At 39.2% G+C, this 22,500-nt stretch overlaps 2 protein-coding genes across 3 annotated transcripts in view; one reads left to right on the top strand and one right to left on the bottom strand.

Annotated features, from left to right (window-relative positions):
* Window positions 1-460: 460 nt before the first annotated feature.
* Window positions 461-9,376, bottom strand: lgals8a (galectin 8a). 2 transcript variants are annotated; one of them, XM_029427744.1, is made up of 9 exons: window positions 9,262-9,376; window positions 8,341-8,429; window positions 2,812-3,022; window positions 2,472-2,591; window positions 2,317-2,382; window positions 1,603-1,629; window positions 1,436-1,524; window positions 1,126-1,294; window positions 461-1,033 (listed from the first exon to the last, which is right to left on the bottom strand). In XM_029427744.1, exons 1-9 carry the CDS (start codon window positions 9,298-9,300, stop codon window positions 884-886), a joined length of 960 nt encoding a protein of 319 aa, XP_029283604.1. In that variant the 5' UTR covers window positions 9,301-9,376; the 3' UTR covers window positions 461-883. The 2 variants fall into 2 exon arrangements, with proteins under 2 accessions (XP_029283604.1, XP_029283605.1); XM_029427745.1 differs by having other exon boundaries at window positions 907-1,033; window positions 1,109-1,294.
* Window positions 9,377-12,715: 3,339 nt separating this feature from the next.
* The window catches only part of LOC115005802 (arf-GAP with SH3 domain, ANK repeat and PH domain-containing protein 2-like), a 13,688-nt gene continuing 3,903 nt past the window's right edge, over window positions 12,716-22,500 (top strand). Inside the window, exons 1-4 of the mRNA XM_029427741.1 lie at window positions 12,716-13,269; window positions 19,713-19,785; window positions 21,380-21,525; window positions 22,038-22,112. Coding sequence (XP_029283601.1) covers window positions 13,144-13,269; window positions 19,713-19,785; window positions 21,380-21,525; window positions 22,038-22,112 — 420 coding nt within the window. The 5' untranslated portion in view covers window positions 12,716-13,143. The remainder of the gene's footprint in view (window positions 13,270-19,712; window positions 19,786-21,379; window positions 21,526-22,037; window positions 22,113-22,500) is intronic.

Here is a 22,500-nt window from a genome sequence, read left to right on the forward strand (position 1 = left end):
ATATACCGGATCTGATCCGTCGCTAAACAAGGCTAACTTCTAACACCGGTCTCTCTGAGCTGTCGCTCCTAGATAATCGAACTTAGATGATGTCTTCCCTCGGGCCGAAGCAGGGTTGGGTCCGGCTTCCACTGCCTTACTGCAGAATGTGACATCCTGGTACTTTTGGCACACACTGTTACCAAGTACTTCGGTTGTATACACAACCTCTTCATGAGAACAAGCTACGAAAGGCAATATCTCGGATAATGACATCGTACCTGCATACCTGTCAACCCCCCATCCCCTAATTAAAAAATAAAAGTGTAAAGTGTCCTCCGGTAGAGCAGGTGGCAGTATGATGTTTAACTTTAGCTGAGAAACGTTATCCGCCAGTAAACACACAGAAACAACATGAGTCACAGTGAACGGGAGAGAGATGGAGACGCAGCTGTACCTGCCAAACAAGTTAAAACTATGAGTACCAAATGTGAGGAGACCTTCACTTATTTATTAAAGCAGAGTCGGGACAACTCGTGTTTTATGTAAAGTGTCATTCAGATGTTAGCATCGCACACGGCGGAATAAGTGATGTTCACCAGCAACGAGGACGTCCTCGTGGGGGAAACTCAAACATCAAATAAAATACTTACATCTTATAAACATGTTTGTACAAGTCATACATACTTTAAACAAACATGAATGTCCCTTATGTGTTTACATTGTATGGGTGGGGGGTGATTCACAGATAGAAGTCTAAAATGTTTACATGGTTAGTTTATTTGATCTGGTCAAAGTGCATCAACAGGAACGAGTTAAACAAACGTTCACCAGTTATTTCTGTTCGTTAGCGTCTTGATTAGAAAAGAACTTTTAGAAGTATATAGATTTTGCTGCAGAGCGTTCAGAGGATGTTGACGTCCTGCAGCGTGACGTCTCCCAGAACCTCCAGCTGCGCGACGCGGCTCAGGTCCTGGACGCGGTGTTTGTAGTCCAGCTGGTGGAGCCCGTTGACGGCGACTCTGAACTGCTGCGAGTCGCACAGGATGATCATCTGCAGAGGACATGCAGTAACATGAAGTAACGAACACACACACACACACACACACACACACACACACACACACACACGTCTGATGGTGGCACCTCAAAGTATTGTCCCGCACTGAAGGGGCAGGGGGAGGCCAGATGTCTCTCCTCGGGGCCCCAGCACTCAGACAGGAAGGAGTTTCTGACGAAGACCTCTTTCTTCAGACGAGGGTTCAGATGAAGAGCGATGTCGCTGCCGCCGGACACTCGCAGGTTCACAACAAAACTGAAACCACGACAGGAAATGATTCAAAACACGTCGAGGATACAGCAGCGGTTTGTTTCATCATCTTCAAATGTAAACTTGTGACGTCATGAACACATGAATCATTCACTGACGAAGTCGTGGATATTAAACGCGGTTTACTTCTGTGCGTTACGTCGGGTTTCTCCTCTCACTGTGATGCTGCGCCCGACACTCAGGCCTTTCACCAGCTCGCCTCTGAAGGGAACGCTCTAAGAAACAAGAGTTGAATCAGACACTATTATTATTATTATATTATATGAATATAATTCATGTAAAGTAAAACTCACCAGGTCGCCTGAAGGTGAAATTATTGGCTGTAAAATGAGAAAAACATTAAAATTCATAAAAAAAAGAATCATGAAATTAAAAGTAAACGAAACTTCACACACAAATGTCAGCGTCAAAAAACTGCCCTAAAAATATTCGATATTATTTTCCACTTTCAGTTAAATCTTTAAACTTCAGTGATCAGAACAAATATTGTTTTCACGACTGTAACCTTTAAATAAGAAACTAAAAACGCAGATTGTTTATTGTCTTTGTTATAAATGTTGTTTTGTCTTCAAGGCTCTGACGATGAGCTGAGGTCACTCTACACATTATTACATCGAACAGATCGGATCAGTAATCAGCGCTCTTTATTAGTTTACTTATTATGATCGTTTCGATTGCACACAGGAAGTAGATATCTGATACCCTGACAGTTTTCCAAAATAAAAGCACCCGTATTCAACTTTCACGTCTGAAACTTAGTAGGCACATGCATCATGTGGAGCCTCTTGAAGGTGTTCCGGAAACCCAACAGGAAGTCGGCCATTTTGAATTTCATGTGCAATTTACGGCGGTTTCAGGTGCCGTATTTAAACGAACTTCTCCTACAGATTTAATCCGATCGACATACGATGAGTCTCCTTGTATATTCTGTTTTATTTATAGTGTTTCCTGTGAATGTTTTATTTTCTGAATGTGGACTAATTCATCTCTCCGAAGTTAAAACTAACCGTGTGATGAAGTTTCCTCTCTGGTGCTTCCTGATTGGTCGGAGCGGCCGCAGCAGAAACTTCACTCTAAAAACAACAAAACATCTCATTCATCACGAGTTTCATCACATGAAGAAATTAAGATCTTCCATCACACTTTGTTTGAAGAGACTCACGGCACTCGGGAGGACGCCCACAGCTTGAACTTTGACCTTTCCGGATACGGATAGCGTGTCGACCCGCTCCAGCTCCAACCTGTGTTCGTACTCCAACACGTGACCTCCGTTCACCGCCACCTGCCGCAGGAAGCACTCGGATACTCAGATACTGAAGGACAAGTAGAAGTAATAAGAATAATGTACAAATATAATCAAAGAACAAATGAGATTCTATTTCATGGTGAAGAAACTAAAATATAAATCAGCCTGAACAACGTTGGATAATAAAATGGCGGCGGTGATATGTGAAGATATTGTCGTCATTGAAACATTTTTAAAGCTGGGAGAACTTCTGTACTTTAAACTTGTCAGGCAGGACGAGCACGACGAGCTCGAACGTCTCCCCGACAGAGAACGGCTTCACGTACAGCGTCTCCTCCCGGCCCCAGCGCTCCCCCTGCAGCGAGTTGCAGATGATGCACGGCGACCGCTTGAACCGCGGGTTGAAGTGAAACGCCACGTCGGCCCGCGGCGTCAGGCTGCTGCCACACGTGAAGTCCACCTGGAACCTGAGACACAGACTGTCAGCTGCTGCGTCTAGAAACCACAATAAACTACTAGAAACAAAAAACAAGAAACTACAAGAACCTACAAGAAACTACAAGAAACTACTAGAAATTACAAGAAACTACAATAAACTACTAGAAACTACAAGAAACTACTAGAAACTACAAGAAGCTACTAGAAATTACAAGAAACTACAAGAACCTACAAGAAACTACAAGAAACTACTAGAAATTACAAGAAACTACAATAAACTACTAGAAACTACAAGAAACTACTAGAAACTACAAGAAGCTACTAGAAATTACAAGAAACTACTAGAAACTACAGGAAACTACTAGAAATTACAAGAAACTACAATAAACTACTAGAAACTACAAGAAACTACTAGAAATTACAAGAAACTACAAGAAACAAAAAACTACAAGAAACAAAAAACTACAATAAACTACTAGAAACTACAAGAAACTACTAGAAACTACAAGAAACTACTAGAAACTACTAAGAAACTACAAGAAACTACTAGAAACTACAGAACTACAAAAACTACAAGAAACAAAAAACTACAATAAACTACTAGAAACTACAAGAAACTACTAGAAACTACAAGAAACTACTAGAAACTACAGGAAACTACTAGAAATTACAAGAAACTACAATAAACTACTAGAAACTACAATAAACTACTAGAAACTACAAGAAACTACTAGAAATTACAAGAAACTACAAGAAACAAAAAACTACAAGAAACTACTAGAAACTACAAGAAACAAAAAACTACAAGAAACTACTAGAAACTACAAGAAACTACAAGAAACTACTAGAAACTACAAGAAACTAGAAACTACAAGAAACTACAAGAAACTACAAGAAACTACTAGAAACTACAAGAAACTACTAGAAACTACAAGAAACTACTAGAAACTACTAGATTCTTTTAAAAACATGTTTTGTTTCTTTCATCATCATCCAGGGAAACGTTTTTATTTATTAAATTAATAACACAAGCGTGATATAAAAAGTAACGATATTGGTATCATGATAATAAAACATTATTTTGTGATTTCTGATTGTAAAGTTTAATTCTTCCACAATTCTCGATACAAACTTCATAAGATAGTAAAAAACTAAACAATAACGCCCCATGTACTCATTTATTACTCCTTTATTGCTCATTTATTGCTCATTTATTGCTCATTTATTGCTCATTTATTGCTCATTTATTACTCCTTTATTGCTCCTTTATTGCTCCTTTATTACTCATTTATTACTCCTTTATTGCTCATTTATTACTGCTCATTTATTGCTCATTTATTACTCCTTTATTGCTCATTTATTACTCCTTTATTGCTCCTTTATTGCTCCTTTATTACTCATTTATTGCTCATTTATTGCTCCTTTATTGCTCATTTATTACTCCTTTATTGCTCCTTTATTGCTCCTTTATTGCTCCTTTATTACTCATTTATTACTGCTTTATTGCTCATTTATTACTGCTCATTTATTACTGCTCATTTATTACTCCTTTATTGCTCATTATTACTGCTCATTTATTACTGCTTTATTGCTCATTTATTACTCATTTATTACTGCTTTATCGCTCATTTAGTGCTCCTTTTTGCTCCTTATTGCTGCCTTTATTACTCATTTATTACTGCTTTAATCGCTCATTTATTGCTCCTTTTTGCTCCTTTATTGCTCCTTATTACTCATATTATTACTGCTTTATTGCTCATTTATTGCTCATTATTGCTCATTTATTGCTCATTTATTACTGCTTTATTACTGCTCATTTATTACTGCTTTATTACTGCTTTATTGCTCCTTATTACTCATTTATTACTCATTTATTACTCATTTATTACTCCTTTATTGCTCCTTTATTACTGCGCAGTATTTACTCCTTTATTGCTCCTTTATTGCTCCTTTATTACTCCTTTATTACTCATTTATTACTCATTTATTACTCATTTATTACTCATTTATTGCTCCTTTATTACTGCTCATTTATTACTGCTTTATTACTCCTTTATTGCTCCTTTATTGCTCCTTTATTGCTCCTTTATTACTCATTTATTGCTCCTTTATTACTCATTTATTGCTCCTTTATTACTGCTCATTTATTACTCATTTATTACTCATTTATTGCTGCTTTATTACTCCTTTATTGCTCCTTTATTGCTCCTTTATTGCTCCTTTATTGCTCATTTATTACTGCTTTATTACTCCTTTATTGCTCATTTATTTATTGCTCATTTATTTATTGCTCATTTATTGCTGCTTTATTACTGCTTTATTGCTCCTTTATTGCTCATTTATTACTGCTTTATTACTCCTTTATTACTCCTTTATTACTCCTTTATTGCTGCTTTATTACTGCTCATTTATTGCTCATTTATTGCTCCTTTATTTTATTGCTCCTTTATTGCTCCTTTATTGCTCCTTTATTGCTCATTTATTACTGCTTTATTACTCCTTTATTGCTCCTTTATTGCTCATTTATTTATTGCTCATTTATTGCTGCTTTATTGCTCATTTATTGCTCATTTATTGCTCATTTATTACTGCTTTATTGCTCCTTTATTGCTCATTTATTGCTCCTTTATTACTCATTTATTACTCATTTATTGCTGCTTTATTACTCCTTTATTACTCCTTTATTGCTCCTTTATTGCTCCTTTATTGCTGCTTTATTGCTGCTCATTTATTGCTCATTTATTGCTCATTTATTTATTGCTCATTTATTTATTGCTCATTTATTGCTGCTTTATTGCTCCTTTATTGCTCATTTATTGCTCATTTATTACTGCTTTATTACTCCTTTATTACTCCTTTATTGCTGCTTTATTACTGCTCATTTATTGCTCATTTATTGCTCATTTATTGCTCCTTTATTGCTCCTTTATTGCTCCTTTATTGCTCATTTATTGCTCATTTATTACTGCTTTATTACTCCTTTATTGCTCATTTATTTATTGCTCATTTATTTATTGCTCATTTATTTATTGCTCATTTATTGCTCATTTATTACTGCTTTATTACTGCTCATTTATTACTGCTTTATTACTGCTTTATTGCTCCTTTATTACTCATTTATTACTCATTTATTACTCATTTATTACTCCTTTATTGCTCCTTTATTGCTCCTTTATTACTGCTCATTTATTACTCATTTATTACTCCTTTATTACTCCTTTATTGCTCCTTTATTGCTCCTTTATTGCTCCTTTATTGCTCATTTATTACTGCTTTATTACTCCTTTATTGCTCATTTATTTATTGCTCATTTATTTATTGCTCATTTATTGCTGCTTTATTACTGCTTTATTGCTCCTTTATTGCTCCTTTATTGCTCATTTATTACTGCTTTATTGCTCCTTTATTGCTCATTTATTGCTCATTTATTACTGCTTTATTACTCCTTTATTACTCCTTTATTGCTCCTTTATTGCTCCTTTATTGCTCCTTTATTGCTCCTTTATTGCTCATTTATTACTGCTTTATTACTCCTTTATTGCTAATTTATTTATTGCTCATTTATTGCTGCTTTATTGCTCATTTATTGCTCATTTATTGCTCATTTATTACTGCTTTATTACTCCTTTATTGCTCCTTTATTGCTCATTTATTGCTCCTTTATTACTCATTTATTACTCATTTATTGCTGCTTTATTACTCCTTTATTACTCCTTTATTGCTCCTTTATTACTGCTCATTTATTGCTCCTTTATTGCTCATTTATTGCTCATTTATTACTGCTTTATTACTCCTTTATTGCTCATTTATTTATTGCTCATTTATTTATTGCTCATTTATTGCTGCTTTATTACTGCTTTATTGCTCCTTTATTGCTCATTTATTGCTCATTTATTACTGCTTTATTGCTCATTTATTGCTCATTTATTGCTCATTTATTGCTCCTTTATTGCTCCTTTATTGCTCATTTATTACTGCTTTATTACTCCTTTATTGCTCCTTTATTGCTCATTTATTTATTGCTCATTTATTTATTGCTCATTTATTGCTCATTTATTACTGCTTTATTACTCCTTTATTGCTCCTTTATTGCTCATTTATTTATTGCTCATTTATTTATTGCTCATTTATTGCTGCTTTATTACTGCTTTATTGCTCATTTATTACTGCTTTATTACTCCTTTATTGCTCCTTTATTGCTGCTTTATTACTGCTTTATTGCTCATTTATTGCTGCTTTATTACTGCTTTATTGCTCATTTATTGCTCATTTATTACTGCTTTATTACTCCTTTATTGCTCATTTATTGCTGCTTTATTACTGCTTTATTGCTCATTTATTGCTCATTTATTGCTCATTTATTACTGCTTTATTACTCCTTTATTGCTCCTTTATTGCTGCTTTATTGCTCATTTATTGCTTCATACTTCTGTCTGCTCATAATTAATCTATTTTATATTGAAAACATCTTCAAACAACTGGATGTTTTCAAGTCTTTCACCAAAAACCAAGATTACATTTGAACACATCATGATAACATTATAATTTATAATACTCATTTTTACTGAATAGAGCCTGAACGCACCTTAATACATGTCAATAGCAGCTCCAACACGATGTGTTAAAGAGACGCACGTCCGCACGTTATCAGTACATTAATATTGAGACGATTCTGTAGTTTCAGCGTAGGGTCGTCTCGACAGTTTGAGATACTTCCTATAGTTCTGCGTAGATTAGTCGTATGCATCATAACATGTTTAATATGCAACTGAGATTTAGAAGAAGTATAAAGTAGCATAAAATACTCAAGTAAAGTACAAGTACCTCGAAATTATACTTCAGCACAGTACTTAGTTATATTCCATTATTCATGTTATATTTGAAGATACGTGTTGAGGGATTTGTTTGTTGGGTATTCGATTTTATATTTTATATTTTAACCCCTCAGGATTACAAACATGCATTTAATCTTTTTAAAAATAACTAATAATAGAAACAACATTGCTGCAGATTAACGGAATTAAGAAATAACGCCTTTAATTGCTATTTTACTTTAACATCTATAATGTTGAGCTTGTGCATTATTTTATAAATATTTTTAAAATGTTCTATTTTTTATTCTGTATTTTATTAAATCAGTTTTGATTTGTTCTCATCTCAAGCTCGTATACATTTTAAATTGAGAACATTGAATCCAATCGGTTTGTTCGTCATTCCTCCTCAATATTCTTGGTGTTTTTGTTTGTTTTGGACTCTAGTATTTAAATTAAAGTAAACAAAAGTGAATTTGTAATGATGTTGTGAACCCCGGAGGATGAAGCAGGTTTCATACTTTATGTATTCTCACCTGTCGGCATCAGACGGCACCGAGCCCTGGATCAGAACCATCTCCCCCGGCAGCAGACCGCCCAGGATCGTCCCGGAGAAGGGGATCACCTGGGGGGGAGAGTCATGAAACTAAACATCTGGAAACATCTGACAGGAACCAACAAACTCATGACAGGGGAACAAATATATATTTAAATCAGTTCTTCATTAGATGAAGTTGATTAAATATAGTTCTGTTTGCAGGTTGAAGATAAACTTTTGTTCACAATATTTAAACAGTAAACTGAGGACATCTGTAGAATAAAAACTCGAAGAAAGATACATTAAAATACAGACTTATATATAATATATATAAATAAGAGTCTTCAACATACTTACACATTTACACTAACGTTTTACTGAAGCACTCGGGCTGCGGCAGAAAGCATCGACACCAAATTCTATTAGAAATTATTCATATTTAAATAATTCCTCGCGTGTCTTCAAATGAAAAACAACTAAATGACTTAACCAAAGTTGGTATACAAACTATGAGTTAGCATTTTTTAATTCGGCGCATATGAAACACACCCCAGTAGTCGCAAAAGTTAATTTAGTTAAGTTTAATTAAACGCAGTGTGACGTTAATATAGGTTACTCGGCGGAAGCAAGCAGTCTGAAACAAAACTTTCAGCTTAAATTAAGTTATTTAACGGATAACATATATGCCGAATTCACCGGGAATACTACCAAAACGTATTTTAGCCACGTTATACAAGACTGTGTCACATGAAGTATGCATTACTTTGTGCAGAAACAAACTAATGTATATTGAGCGCTTTGCTCAGATGCTAGCTAGCCGACCAAGTCCTCAATAAGAAGTCGATTAAACGTTAATGAGGGAAATAAAAATGAAGGAAAACAATAATTTAACATGAGATAAAAGCAAAAAGCATCTTACCGGGTTTAAAAACGTCTGTCGGGGGTTTGAAACCGACATTTTGAAGCAGAACAGCTGCGACGTGAAGCTACTTTGGACTTTTGTGTACTTCCTTATTTTAACGTCAGCACGGTTGATAATCACAAGGATGAGACAGACCGGCTTCAAATTCAGAAACAAATGTTTTATTTTAATCGTAAAATGCAGTGAAAACATTAAAAACATTCGTTTTAAAAACCTTTTACAGCTCAAATACTTAAAACTAATGTTTTTATTAAATTAAACTAAATATGAATGTGTGTGTGTGTGTGTGTGTGTGTGTGTGTGTATGTGTGTGTGTGTGTGTGTATGTGTGTGTGTATGTGTGTGTGTGTGTGTGTGGTGTGTGTGTGTGTGTATGTGTGTGTGTGTATGTGTGTGTGTGTGTGTGTATGTGTGTGTGTGTGTGTGTGTGTGTGTGTGTGTGTGTGTGTGTGTGTGTGTGTGTGTGTGTGTGTGTGTGTGTGTGTGTGTCTGTGTGTGTGTGTATGTGTGTGTGTTGTGTGTCTGTGTGTGTGTGTCTGTGTGTGGTGTGTGTGTGTGTGTTGTGTGTGTGTGTGTGTGTGTGTGTGTGTTGTGTGTGTGTGTGTGTGTGTGTGTATGTGTGTGTGTGGTGTGTGTGTGTGTATGTGTGTGTGTGTATGTGTGTGTGTGTGTGTGTGTGTATGTGTGTGTGTGTGTATGTGTGTGTGTGTGTGTGTGTGTGTGTGTGTGTGTGTGTGTGTGTGTGTGTGTGTATGTGTGTGTGTGTGTGTGTATGTGTGTGTGTGTGTGTGTGTGTGTGGTGTGTGTGACTTTTATTACATTTGGTTACATTAGTTAATCCACTTCACATTTACCGTCTACCTCAAATATGCATTTTCCTATTTTATATGCCTTATACTTCCTTTGTATCTTAACTTACATTATAAAAAGTAGTCTTATGTTTTAATAATAATTATAGTTGTACAGCTTTTGAATTAAAATTCTCACAATTCTCTGTAATTGTAAGAATGATAATAAATTAATAACTCGACTCATTAAGAATAAAGAAATGCATGTTTCTGAAGCAGGAAGTGATGTCGCCTCCTTAAAGGACCTTTTATTGGAATAACTTTGTTTTAATGGTTTAACCCTGCGGTCTCATGTAAGACAATATCTTCACGGACCGGCCTTCAAAGTGTGTGTGTGTGTGTGTGTGTGTGGGGGGGGGGGTGAATATGACAGAATAAAACGATACGAGCGGCATGAAAACAAATATAAAGTGCATAATAAGCTGAGCATCAGCTGGATCAGTGGGAGCTGAGCTGGTGTCTCTGGGGATACAGTCTTCACCAGAGGTCAAAGGTTTCTTCTCTTAGCGACAGGTGAGTCTCTAAGTGTGACGCTCTCCGTGCGCTCGCAGGTGTTGATGTGGTGCCATCAGTCCTTCTTCATGTTCCTTTCTTTAAAACAACTCCCAGTGCTCGTCTTTTAACGTCCTGAAGGCTTCGTTGCCTCATGAGAGCCTGAATTATATATAGCCTGTATATTCTGCAGAGCGGACATGAGGATCACCTGTACAGGTAAACACGTCTGACCAGTGACTCCTGGTGTCGTCTTTAAATGTCTCCTCGTTGGTCTTTTCCCTTTTCAAAGCTCTTTAAAGACGTTTGTTTCCTCTCATTGTTGCTCGTGGGCTTAATGTTTGAAGTAAAGTATCACGTGACGAGAGGTGTGAACTCGTCACATACAGCAGGGTTCGCCCTCACCCATCGACGATGGCGTTATGCTTGTAACAATGAAACAGTAGCACGGCTTACCTTCGCTCGCTCCCTTTTGGGGAATGCATTGCGTCTTCTCTTTGGGGGAGGACTCGGCGGGGCTCTCGGCAGTATTGTCGGCACAGCATCTGCGTTCAGTTTAAAGTTCTTCTTGAATCCCATTTCCTTGGCGAGCATAGTGGATTGTTCGAAACACGACCTCTCAAAGTGCTGCCCACAAATCGTCGGCTTCATCGACCCCGGTTTTCCTGGTCCAGCAAAGTGTGCTCTCGTTCGACGCACTTGTCTTGTCCACATACCTGTCAATATTGGAATTTCAAAATAAGGGACATTTTCTGGCCCATACTTTAACAGCTCTCAGCCCCCCAGCCCCCACCCATATAATGTAAACGTGAACACATCAGGGACATTTGTAGTGTGTACAACATGTATGACTCTGTTCACCTGTAGTGTGTACAACATGTATGACTCTGTTCACCTGTAGTGTGTACAACATGTATGACTGTTCACCTGTAGTGTGTACAACATGTATGACCCTGTTCACCTGTAGTGTGTACAACATGTATGACCCTGTTCACCTGTAGTGTGTACAACATGTATGACTCTGTTCACCTGTAGTGTGTACAACATGTATGACTCTGTTCACCTGTAGTGTGTACAACATGTATGACCCTGTTCACCTGTAGTGTGTACAACATGTATGACTCTGTTCACCTGTAGTGTGTACAACATGTATGACTCTGTTCACCTGTAGTGTGTACAACATGTATGACTCTGTTCACCTGTAGTGTGTACAACATGTATGACTCTGTTCACCTGTAGTGTGTACAACATGTATGACTGTTCACCTGTAGTGTGTACAACATGTATGACCCTGTTCACCTGTAGTGTGTACAACATGTATGACCCTGTTCACCTGTAGTGTGTACAACATGTATGACTCTGTTCACCTGTAGTGTGTACAACATGTATGACTCTGTTCACCTGTAGTGTGTACAACATGTATGACTGTTCACCTGTAGTGTGTACAACATGTATGACTGTTCACCTGTAGTGTGTACAACATGTATGACTCTGTTCACCTGTAGTGTGTACAACATGTATGACTGTTCACCTGTAGTGTGTACAACATGTATGACCCTGTTCACCTGTAGTGTGTACAACATGTATGACCCTGTTCACCTGTAGTGTGTACAACATGTATGACCCTGTTCACCTGTAGTGTGTACAACATGTATGACTCTGTTCACCTGTAGTGTGTACAACATGTATGACTCTGTTCACCTGTAGTGTGTACAACATGTATGACTCTGTTCACCTGTAGTGTGTACAACATGTATGACTCTGTTCACCTGTAGTGTGTACAACATGTATGAATGTTACAATACATATCTTTAAAGGAGCTTTTCTCTAAAGGAGCTTTTTCTCACACTCTTCAGCAGAAATCTCCACTTCAGCAGCACTTACATACACCAAACTTTCCACTTTCATTCCTCTCTATATTCTGAAGCTTTGTGCAGAGGGCTTTGTTCACATGTCACTCACAGCTCATGTTATACAGCATTAAGTGAAGTGTCAGTAATGAGGTGGAGATCTGTTAGTTTAATATGTGACACTAGTCATGTGCAGTGCCTCCCTTAACTTCACTACTTTGAGTAAATGTACTTTAAATGTTACTTTTCACCGCTGCTGAAGAAAACAGATGTCAGAATAAAAGCTCGCGTTTAATTTTGAAGGACGGAACTTCCTGCTCTGTGTGTTCATGCGTCTGATTGCGTCCCTGGAAACAGCAGCAGAGTGAGCCCTCCTCCTCTCCGTGTCTCCGCCCTGCTCGGTGTCCTCAGGTGGTTGCAGCAGCAGGACGGAGGAATGTGACGGTGTCCGCGTGCTCCACTTCACCTCTGCAGAACTCACCATGAGAAGAACCGCTCAGAACTTCCCGGGAGTTTGAGACACATGTGGTCTAACACTGGAGCTCTGAGCAGGAGTGAGGAGCTCACAGGACACGATCTTTGATCTTTGGATCCGCCCAGGTGTGTCTGCTGTACCTGTCGCTGCTTTCTGCTGCACATTGTTTCAGCTCCTCGTGCTTTCAGACAGTGTGTGTAGTTTAGAGCTCACAATGCCGGAGCTCATCAGTGTGACGGAGTTCATTGTGGAGACTAATGAGGACTACAAGGCTCCGACCACCTCCAGCTTTAGTACCCGGATGTCCCACTGCAGGAGTACAGTGGCAGCCCTGGAAGAGGTAACACACACACACACACACTCACAAACACACACACATACACACACATACACACAGGAACACAGTGGTGGCCCTGGAGGAGGTAACAGACACACACACTCACAAACACACACACACACACTCACACACACTCACAAACACACATATACACACACACACACACACACACACTCACAAACACACATACACACACACACACACACACACTCACAAACACACATACACACAGGAACACAGTGGTGGCCCTGGAGGAGGTAACACACCCACACACACTCACAAACACACACACACACACTCACACACACTCACAAACATACACACACACTCACACACACACTCACAAACACACACACAGACACACACACATACATACACACTCACAAACATACACACACACTCACACACACACTCACACACACACACACACACAGGAACACCGTGGCGGCAGCCCTGGTGGAGGTAACACACACACAGACACACACACATACGTACACAGACACACACACACACATACATACACAGACACACACACACACACACACATACACACACACAGGAGCACAGTGGCGGCCCTGGAGGAGGTAACACACACACACACACACAGAGACACACACAGACACGCACACACACAGAGACACACACACACACACACACACAGAGACACACACAGACACACACACACACACACACACACAGAGACACACACACACACACACACACACACACACAGGAGCACAGTGGCGGCCCTGGAGGAGGTAACAAACACACACACACACACACACACACAGGAGCACAGTGGCGGCCCTGGAGGAGGTAACAAACACACACACACACACACTGTGAGTATAAATGAAGATATCGTGTGTTTTAGTGTCTTCTTCACATTTCCAGGCAGTAACGTGTTTCAGTGGAAAGAGGAACAGAGAGAAACACTTCCTCGTGGTGAAACCGCTCACAGTTGATTCTTCTGCTGCTCAACATTTTGTAAGAGTTCAGCGCTGCTTCCTTGTTTTGCAACAGAGCGATGATCGTGCATGTTTGTTAACCGAGCTGACAGGAGGGAGGGCTGTGAGAGGTCAAAGGTCGCTGGTTAAAGAGATGCAGAGTACTGTCACAAGTATTGTTACTACTTTAACTTGTAATACTGCTGCAGGTTTCCACTTCATACGTTCTCTCTGAACTGATCATAACAAGTAATCAGTTCAAAGTCTCTCATGACGGTTGAAAAGGTAAAAAACAGCTGAGTTTATGAGCTTGTTTGATATTTTAAAGAATATCAGCAGTTTGCAAGACTTCCCAGCATGCATTGTGTGAGAGTTAAAACATTAATAATAACTATCGGTTCAGCACATTTCAAGAGCTTCACAAATCAAGCAGATTAAATAAAAACAAGAGAAATAACAACAAAACGAAAACCATGAACCATAAAGTTCCCCAAATTAAAGGGCAAATTAAAAAGGTCTTTGATCCTGAACGATGAAGGTGGATTGAATTAAACGTGGACTGAAAGCAGATCTTTCTGTCACGTGTGAGCTGTTGTTGGAGACATCGTCCGTTTAAACTCAACGGCCACGTGTCTTTCCAGAAACCACGTTTCCGATTATCTCGCCTACCCTCCGGCTAATCTACTTCCTGCTCGGCGTGTCTGAGGACCCGAGGGAGTTCTGTGCCGTTGAGAAGTTATTTGGATCAGCGGTTCTTTTGAAATCTGTATTTCTGACTTTTTGCATGAAACATCACTTTAAGGATTAAACCATTATCACAATAGTTGGAGATCATTTTTCTATTTGTTAATTGAATAGTTACAGCTCTAATTTGAATAAAATATATCATAACTTAATGTATTGACACAGTAGTACATACGTCTACATATAATTATTAATGCACAAAGTACATTTAACACCTAACGTTCAACCTCAGACTCTGGTTCCAGCAGATCTGAGCTTTGTACAAATCACAGCATGTTGTGGCTTCCTCGTCCTGTTGCATGCTGGGAGGTCGCCGTGCAGCTGACCCGGGGCGTCTGATCGAGTCCCAACAAGACGGCTCTCACCCCGTCTGCCTCTGAGATCCTTCCTCAGTCTGCAGCTCCTTTATTTACAGGAGAGTAAAGAAATAGCCTTGCAGTTGCAGCCAGCAGTAGAAGTCTGAACATGTGTAGAAACTCACATTATCCTTTTTTAAAACAATATGCATCCTGTAAAATATTCAATACCAAGGGGCAGACAGACAGACAGACAGACAGACAGACAGACAGACAGGCAGGTGGATGTTGTTAGAGGGAGCAGAGGAGAGAACCTGTGGTCCAGGGTGCACGGCCTGACTCCTGCTTTAGGAACAGATGAGCAGTCTGAATGAAAAATGTCTTTCTTTCAGATTGTAACGCCGTTAGTCTTTAGTGCACCGGTACCTGCGATACTCATGGTACCTGCGGTACTTACGGTAATCATGGTACTGTAAGTACTAACGGTACTCATGGTACTTACGGTGCTCATGGTACCTGCGGTACTTGTGGTACTTACGGCACTTTTAGTGTTCAATTTGGAAGACGTAGAGGCTGTGGCGAATCAATCTAACAAACAGCTTGTTCAACAACGCATTTATTAATATGATAAGACAAGCATGGAACATTTACCCAGCTGGGTGACCATCCTGTTTCACAGCCTCCTCTCCCCCGGTCAACAGAATGGTCCCGCCTACTGGTTACATCCGTGTATATATCATTTCTGGTCTTTGACGTCTGACGTCATCACGTCACATCCTACGGGGTCTTCGAACGACTCTGTCAGGGGCCCTCTCATATTACGCATTCAGAATATCACAGTGATTATGATCACAATGAGTCACAATTATCCCTGATATAATAAGACAGTTATGAGTGAGTTGAGCTTCTTACAAGTCTAAGTATGAGCTTTATTTAATACATATAGTACCTAACATTTCTTCACATGAGCTATGTAAATACGAGCACTTGTCAGTTATTACACAAGAGGATACATTTATTAGTTAATTATATCACAGTACTCATGGTACTTACGGTACTACCGGTACTTACAGTACTCATGGTACCTCCGGTACTTATGGTACTCATGGTACCTCCGGTACTTACGGTACTCATGGTACCTCCGGTACTAACGGTACTCATGGTACTAACGGTACTCATGGTACTTATGGTACTCACGGTACTCACGGTACCTCCTGTACTTACGGTACTCACGGTACCTCCGGTACTTACGTCACAGAATTTTCCGAAATTTTGCTACGAAATCGATGCCAAAATCCATAAGAATTGTTTCTGATAATGCTATATGCTACATTGTGAACAACAAATCTGTGTTAAATTCTGCATCAGATCGAGTTGATAGCTGTTAGGCAGCACAGCTAAATAATGGCGCTAACGGCTAACGGAGATTTCCTTGAGTTATATTACAATGCTCTCCCTGAACATCTGAGGACGCCACAGACTGTGGATGCTTTTAAAACAGGCCTAAAAACGCATCTTTTTAACTGCATTTTGCTCGACTTTAACCATTTAAAGTGTTGTCTTGTCTATCAAATGTTTTTATTTTATTTTTTAAATGTAGATTTTGCTCATCGTTTTTACTCTGTAGCACTTTGAGTTTTGTTTAAGCAAATGAAAAGTGCACTTATAAATAAAATGTATTATTATTGTTCAAGCTCTATTCAGTAAAAACTATTATTGAGCAAAGGTAAATTATAACGTTATCGAATTGGTATCAAGAATCGTGGAATTTGTCGGGTTTTGGTATCGACTGCTACATTTCTAGTATTGCGACGTCCCTTTTTGTGTCAAGCAGCAAAACATTTGTAGCATGACATGTTTGAGTTTATTTGCCTTACTTGACGTCGCCTGCGACAAGCGCACATTGTGATGTGGAAGCTGAAACGATATATTGATGGATGTATAGTCACAAAATGTGGTTAGGAGCAACTTTTTCCTTAAACAACAACAAAGGATCTATAGGTTTTATAACTCCATAAAGAGTGAGTGTCATACATAGAAACGCATTTTAATCTTAACTTAGTAAATCTGTTTTCCCATTATGTTTACTTCATTGACTATATCTGTTGAGGTGCCGTGATGTGTTATTACTGGACGTCCTGGCTCCTCCTGTAAAGTGTGCATGCTTGCAGCTTTGTGTTCCTCGTGCTTCACACGTGTCCCAGCACGTCGGTCTGAAGCCGAACATCCTGTGAGAAGAAAGCTGCTCCGAGTTTCTGTTATTGTTATAATGACTGTCAGCAGAGGAAATCACGTGTCTTCTGTTCGGCTTTATTTCGCACAAGTTTGATTTTACGTTTCTGAGAAAACAGCGATAGTTTGCATGTTTGTGGTGGTTGTATGAGGTGCTTCTCTGTCGGTGTGTCTCCTGCTGTAGATGTTTCGCAGCAGGAAGGTAATCCATGTCCTGCTGTGGACGTATTTCAGACGCCTAAAATAATGAATATCAGTTAAATTGTTGACTATATTTAGTATTCACGTCTTCACCCTGCTGTCAGACAGCCGTTCTGAAGTCAGCTGTGCTCGCTTCAAAGCCACCGGACTCTATTGACAAAAACATTTCACTGCAGGACTCGGAGGTTCTAGTCTACCGCTGCCTCCGGCGGTTCTCTAGCATTTGTTATTGTGAGACCAAAAAAATAAAAGATCAGTTCAACAGAAGTATAAACTCTCTGATTCCAGCTTCTGAAACGTGAATACTTTCTATTTCTTTACTCTGTGACAGAAAGCAGAATACCTTTCAGGACATCGTCTCGGGCTTTTGAGAAACACTCGTCGACTTGTTTCATAATTCTTCTGACATGTTATAGACCAGACAACTGAGAATATAATGGAGGATGAATCATCAATGATTGGCTGTAGCTCTGGTTGAACATGTTCCAACAGATCCTTCAGCACACTGATAGAAAGCTTTACATCTCACAACTGCTCGTCTGATTATCATCCTCATCTTCATTCAGCTGCAGGTTTGAGGCAGAAATATCTTATATATATATATTATAATATATAACTTAACTTAGTTCTTTGATTCCTCACATAAGTAATGTCGTGACAAGCAGCTTGTGAAGCCGCCACAGACTTCACACTGACCGACTTGATTTGTAGTTCTGATCTGTAGGAGTACAAAGTGTACATATGTATAAAGCTACATTAACGTCATTCCTTCCGCTATGCGAGCTCAGCCCGGGTGTCTGTGGCGACAGAGACTCCACAACACTGCCGTAAAGAATAATAATAATAATAATAATAATAATAATAATAATAATAATCTTTATTAGTATAGCACCTTTCATACAAGAAGTGCAGCCCAAAGTGCTTCACAGCAAAAACATAACAATTAGTACAAGATGAGACAGAATAAGAGCATTTACAGAACAATAATCACAGTGTTGATGTAATGAGTCTGAAGGACCATTATAACAATAGCAGAATTAAAATAGTATAAAATAACATTGGCACACCATTCTTGTAAATGTTTTAAGCTATCAGGGCCATATTTTGAAAGTATGAGATCAACAATGGGCCCTATCGGCCTTTGAATGCTAGAAACAAGACGAGACAAACAAAAGGGCTTCTTACTGTTTGTTTATTTACAAAGATTATGATCCGTACTTTTAAATCTTGTACAAACATGTAAGTAAAGAATAACATTTAGAAACTGCGCCTTAAATATTCCCTTTTTTCTTTTTATTATTATTTCTCACCTTCCGCGGTTGCCCCCGCCATGATTGTGTGAATGTATGAAGTTTCGATTGTATTCTTATTGTCAATAAGTGCAATTGTTATACCAATAAAATACTCTTCTTCTGGCAACAGAAAAGGATTTTATCGTGTTTAAAAAAATCAGCGCTAATATTGATTGAAAAAAAGATGTGAATGTTTGGAGGAATACACTGTCCAGCTGCTGGTCTCTCCTGATGGTCCAGCTGCTGGTCTTTCCTGATGGTCCAGCTGCTGGTCTCTCCTGATGGTCCAGCTGCTGGTCTTCCTGATGGTCCAGCTGCTGGTCTCTCCTGATGGTCCAGCTGCTGGTCTTTCCTGATGGTCCAGCTGCTGGTCTCTCCTGATGGTCCAGCTGCTGGTCTTTCCTGATGGTCCAGCTGCTGGTCTCTCCTGATGGTCCAGCTGCTGGTCTCTCCTGATGGTCCAGCTGCTGGTCTCTCCTGATGGTCCAGCTGCTGGTCTTTCCTGATGGTCCAGCTGCTGGTCTCTCCTGATGGTCCAGCTGCTGGTCTCTCCTGATGGTCCAGCTGCTGGTCTCTCCTGATGGTCCAGCTGCTGGTCTTTCCTGATGGTCCAGCTGCTGGTCTCTCCTGATGGTCCAGCTGCTGGTCTCTCCTGATGGTCCAGCTGCTGGTCTCTCCTGATGGTCCAGCTGTGGGTCCAGCTGCTGGTCCTGACTGTGTTTGTCCTCCTTCAGGCTCTGGACGTGGACAGGTCCGTTCTGCACAAGATCAAGAAGTCGGTGAAGTCCATCAACACGTCCGGTCTGGGTGAGTGACACAGTTTTAACTCGGTCCGCTTCTCGCCACAGAGCCGCGCTGCGTCCGTCACTTCCGTCACTTGCTCAAACTGTGAAATATTATATATAAATGTTATATTATTTTATTATTATTATTATAAACATTATGCTCTCTGCATGCATCACCCACAGCATGATGGGAGTTGTAGTCCCTAAAGAAACTCCAGATAAAAATAAGAATAGAACAACAGTAGTGACAAACACAGTATTGACATTACAGAGACTCATATTGTCCCATCAGAATTCTTCTTATACACTCAAAGTTTTTATTTGTCGGTTTATTTTATATTGCACTTTTAAAAACAGGAGTTAACCCAAAGTCCAGGCGGACGGGTCAGAACTACATCATACAAAACATAATAACCGGAATAAAAGATGCGCAAAAGGCAAAAATGTAATACAATAAAACAATAATGGAGAGAATAAAATAAGAGGTGAGGAGAAATAGAATAAAACCAACAACAGATCAAAAAGCCGGAGCTAACAGCTAACAGCTAACAGCTAACTGAGAGAGATTCCATTGAGTTACATTATGGTGCATTCAGGCTCTATTCAGTAAAAATGAGTATTGAGCGAAAAGTCAATTTTAACGTTATCATGATGTGTTCAAATGTAATCTTGTAAAATGTAGTTTTTGGTGAAAAACTGGAATAAATCCAGATGTTTGAAGATGTTTTCGATATAAAACAGATATTAGATGAATTGTGAGCTGTTGAACTTGCTGACAGAAGTCTGAAGTAGTAATACAGTGAATGTTGGAGTTCATGGTATTGAATACTACGTTTCTAGTTCAATCCACTTTTATATCATAAATAGTGAAACTCTATAAAAACATGTTTTGTGTTGATGTAGGGGCTTCATCTGACAGCCTGTATGTGTTGGGAGCGAGCTGGAGGTGTGTGTGTGTGTGTGTGTGTGTGTGTGTGTGTGTGTGTGTGTGTGTGTGTGTGTTCAGACAGGTGGAGTCTCACCTACACACATTCCAGTCATACCGCCGCCCTGTCCCAGCATGCCGAGGGAGGGACACATCACAGAGCGAAAAGAGACTCAAAGCAAAAATACTCTCATTGATCGAAAAGATGTTTGGTTCATAAAACTGCTTAAAAGTGAAAAATGAAGACGACAAAGTTAAAGCAGCTGTTAGACGAGAGTGAAGAGTTTATACCAGAGAACCAACAAACATCCGGCTTTGTTCTAGAAGTTACAATCTGCAGACATTCAGACCAAAGTCTCTGTTTGAACATGAGTTCAGCCTTTTATACTCTGAAGTGAATATATAACAATTATTATAATGTTCAGGTACAAAACATACAATTAATATGCACTCCTCAACCAGACTCCATTGACGGAATTATTATTAGTATTATAATTATCATATCATAATAATACTAATAATAACAGTAAAAGTAATAACAATAATAAAAACAGTAATAAAAGGAATAATACTAACAATAATAATAAAGGTTCTTTCTGCAGTGAAGGTAAATAAACACCTACATTATTTAAGACTTTACATTTCTTGATCTTCACTTTACAGTGCGGTGTCGTCTGTTCCTGTGTTTCAGCTCACGTGGACAACGAGGAGCAGTATGTCCAGTCCGTGGACAAGTTCGGGGACAACTGTGTCAGCAGGGAGGACGCCGAGGTCGGCTCGGCCTTCCTCAAGTTCGCCGTTTTCACCAAAGAGCTGACGGCACTGTTCAAAAACCTGGTGAGGGAACTCTAACGATACATGTCGACATTGTTACGTATAATGTGTACATTTCTGCATTAGTGTGAAAACACTCGTCCTATGTTATATATTTAGATATGTAGTCGAGGTAACGTGCGTTTCACGAGACGCCATGTTAGAGACATTTTAGGAGGAAGAAATTAATAAATAAATAAAGAGCTGCGGAGGCAGGGAGGAGATATTACACCAGGGACCTCCACAGAATACTGTGTATAGAATACAGTTGCATTATAAACTTGTGTAAACAACCTTTTTATGGTGCATACAATGCTAAGCTAGTAAAATAATGCTACGTTGTGTAGCTTAGCAAGCTCACGTGATTCACGAGGATTCATTGAATGGATTTATCTTTCTCATTATCTGGCAACCTCCCTGCAGTCACTCTGAGGACCCCGACGGGGTCACGGACCCTCTGTTGAAGGTTTAAACTTCCGCTCTGGGTCTTTGACTGGATCACAGATCAGTTTGTAAACCTGACTTCCTGTTTGCAGCTGCAGAACATGAACAACATCATCACCTTCCCCCTGGACAGCCTGCTGAAGGGAGACCTGAAGGGAGTGAAAGGGGTTTGTGAACCTGATGTTTATTTATAAATGTGTTTATTATCTGACACTTAAAGAAGTGAGGAATGATATGTAATGATAACAATGATGTGACCATGTGAAGTTTCACAGGAGACTTCTACTGAAGTAACACCTTGAACAGGACTCAGTCTGATATCACGCTTCAAAGGTTTAGTTATCTCGCCTTCTGAAACTGACGACGGACGTCTGAGCAGTGAAACACGGAAACGTTCAGATCAGTTTAATAAAGGAATAAAGTAAATATAGATTCAGTTTATCAGTTAGAAGAAACGTTATCGACGTGTGTGTGTGTGTGTGTGTGTGTCTGTGTGTGTGCGCGCGTGTGTCTCTCTCTGTGTGTGTGTGTCTCTGTGTGTGTGTGTGTCTGTGT

This window comes from Cottoperca gobio, unplaced genomic scaffold (assembly GCF_900634415.1).
Source record: "Cottoperca gobio unplaced genomic scaffold, fCotGob3.1 fCotGob3_36arrow_ctg1, whole genome shotgun sequence".
Lineage (NCBI taxonomy): Eukaryota > Metazoa > Chordata > Actinopteri > Perciformes > Bovichtidae > Cottoperca > Cottoperca gobio.

Coding starts and splice junctions, on each gene's coding strand:
- lgals8a (XM_029427744.1), bottom strand. CDS start 9,300: ATGTCGGTTTCAAACCCCCGACAGACGTTTTTAAACCCG. Junction 8,430..9,261: donor GACAGACGTTTTTAAACCCG/GTAAGATGCTTT, acceptor TCTCCCCCCCAG/GTGATCCCCTTCTCCGGGAC. Junction 3,023..8,340: donor GTGCCGTCTGATGCCGACAG/GTGAGAATACAT, acceptor TCTGTGTCTCAG/GTTCCAGGTGGACTTCACGT.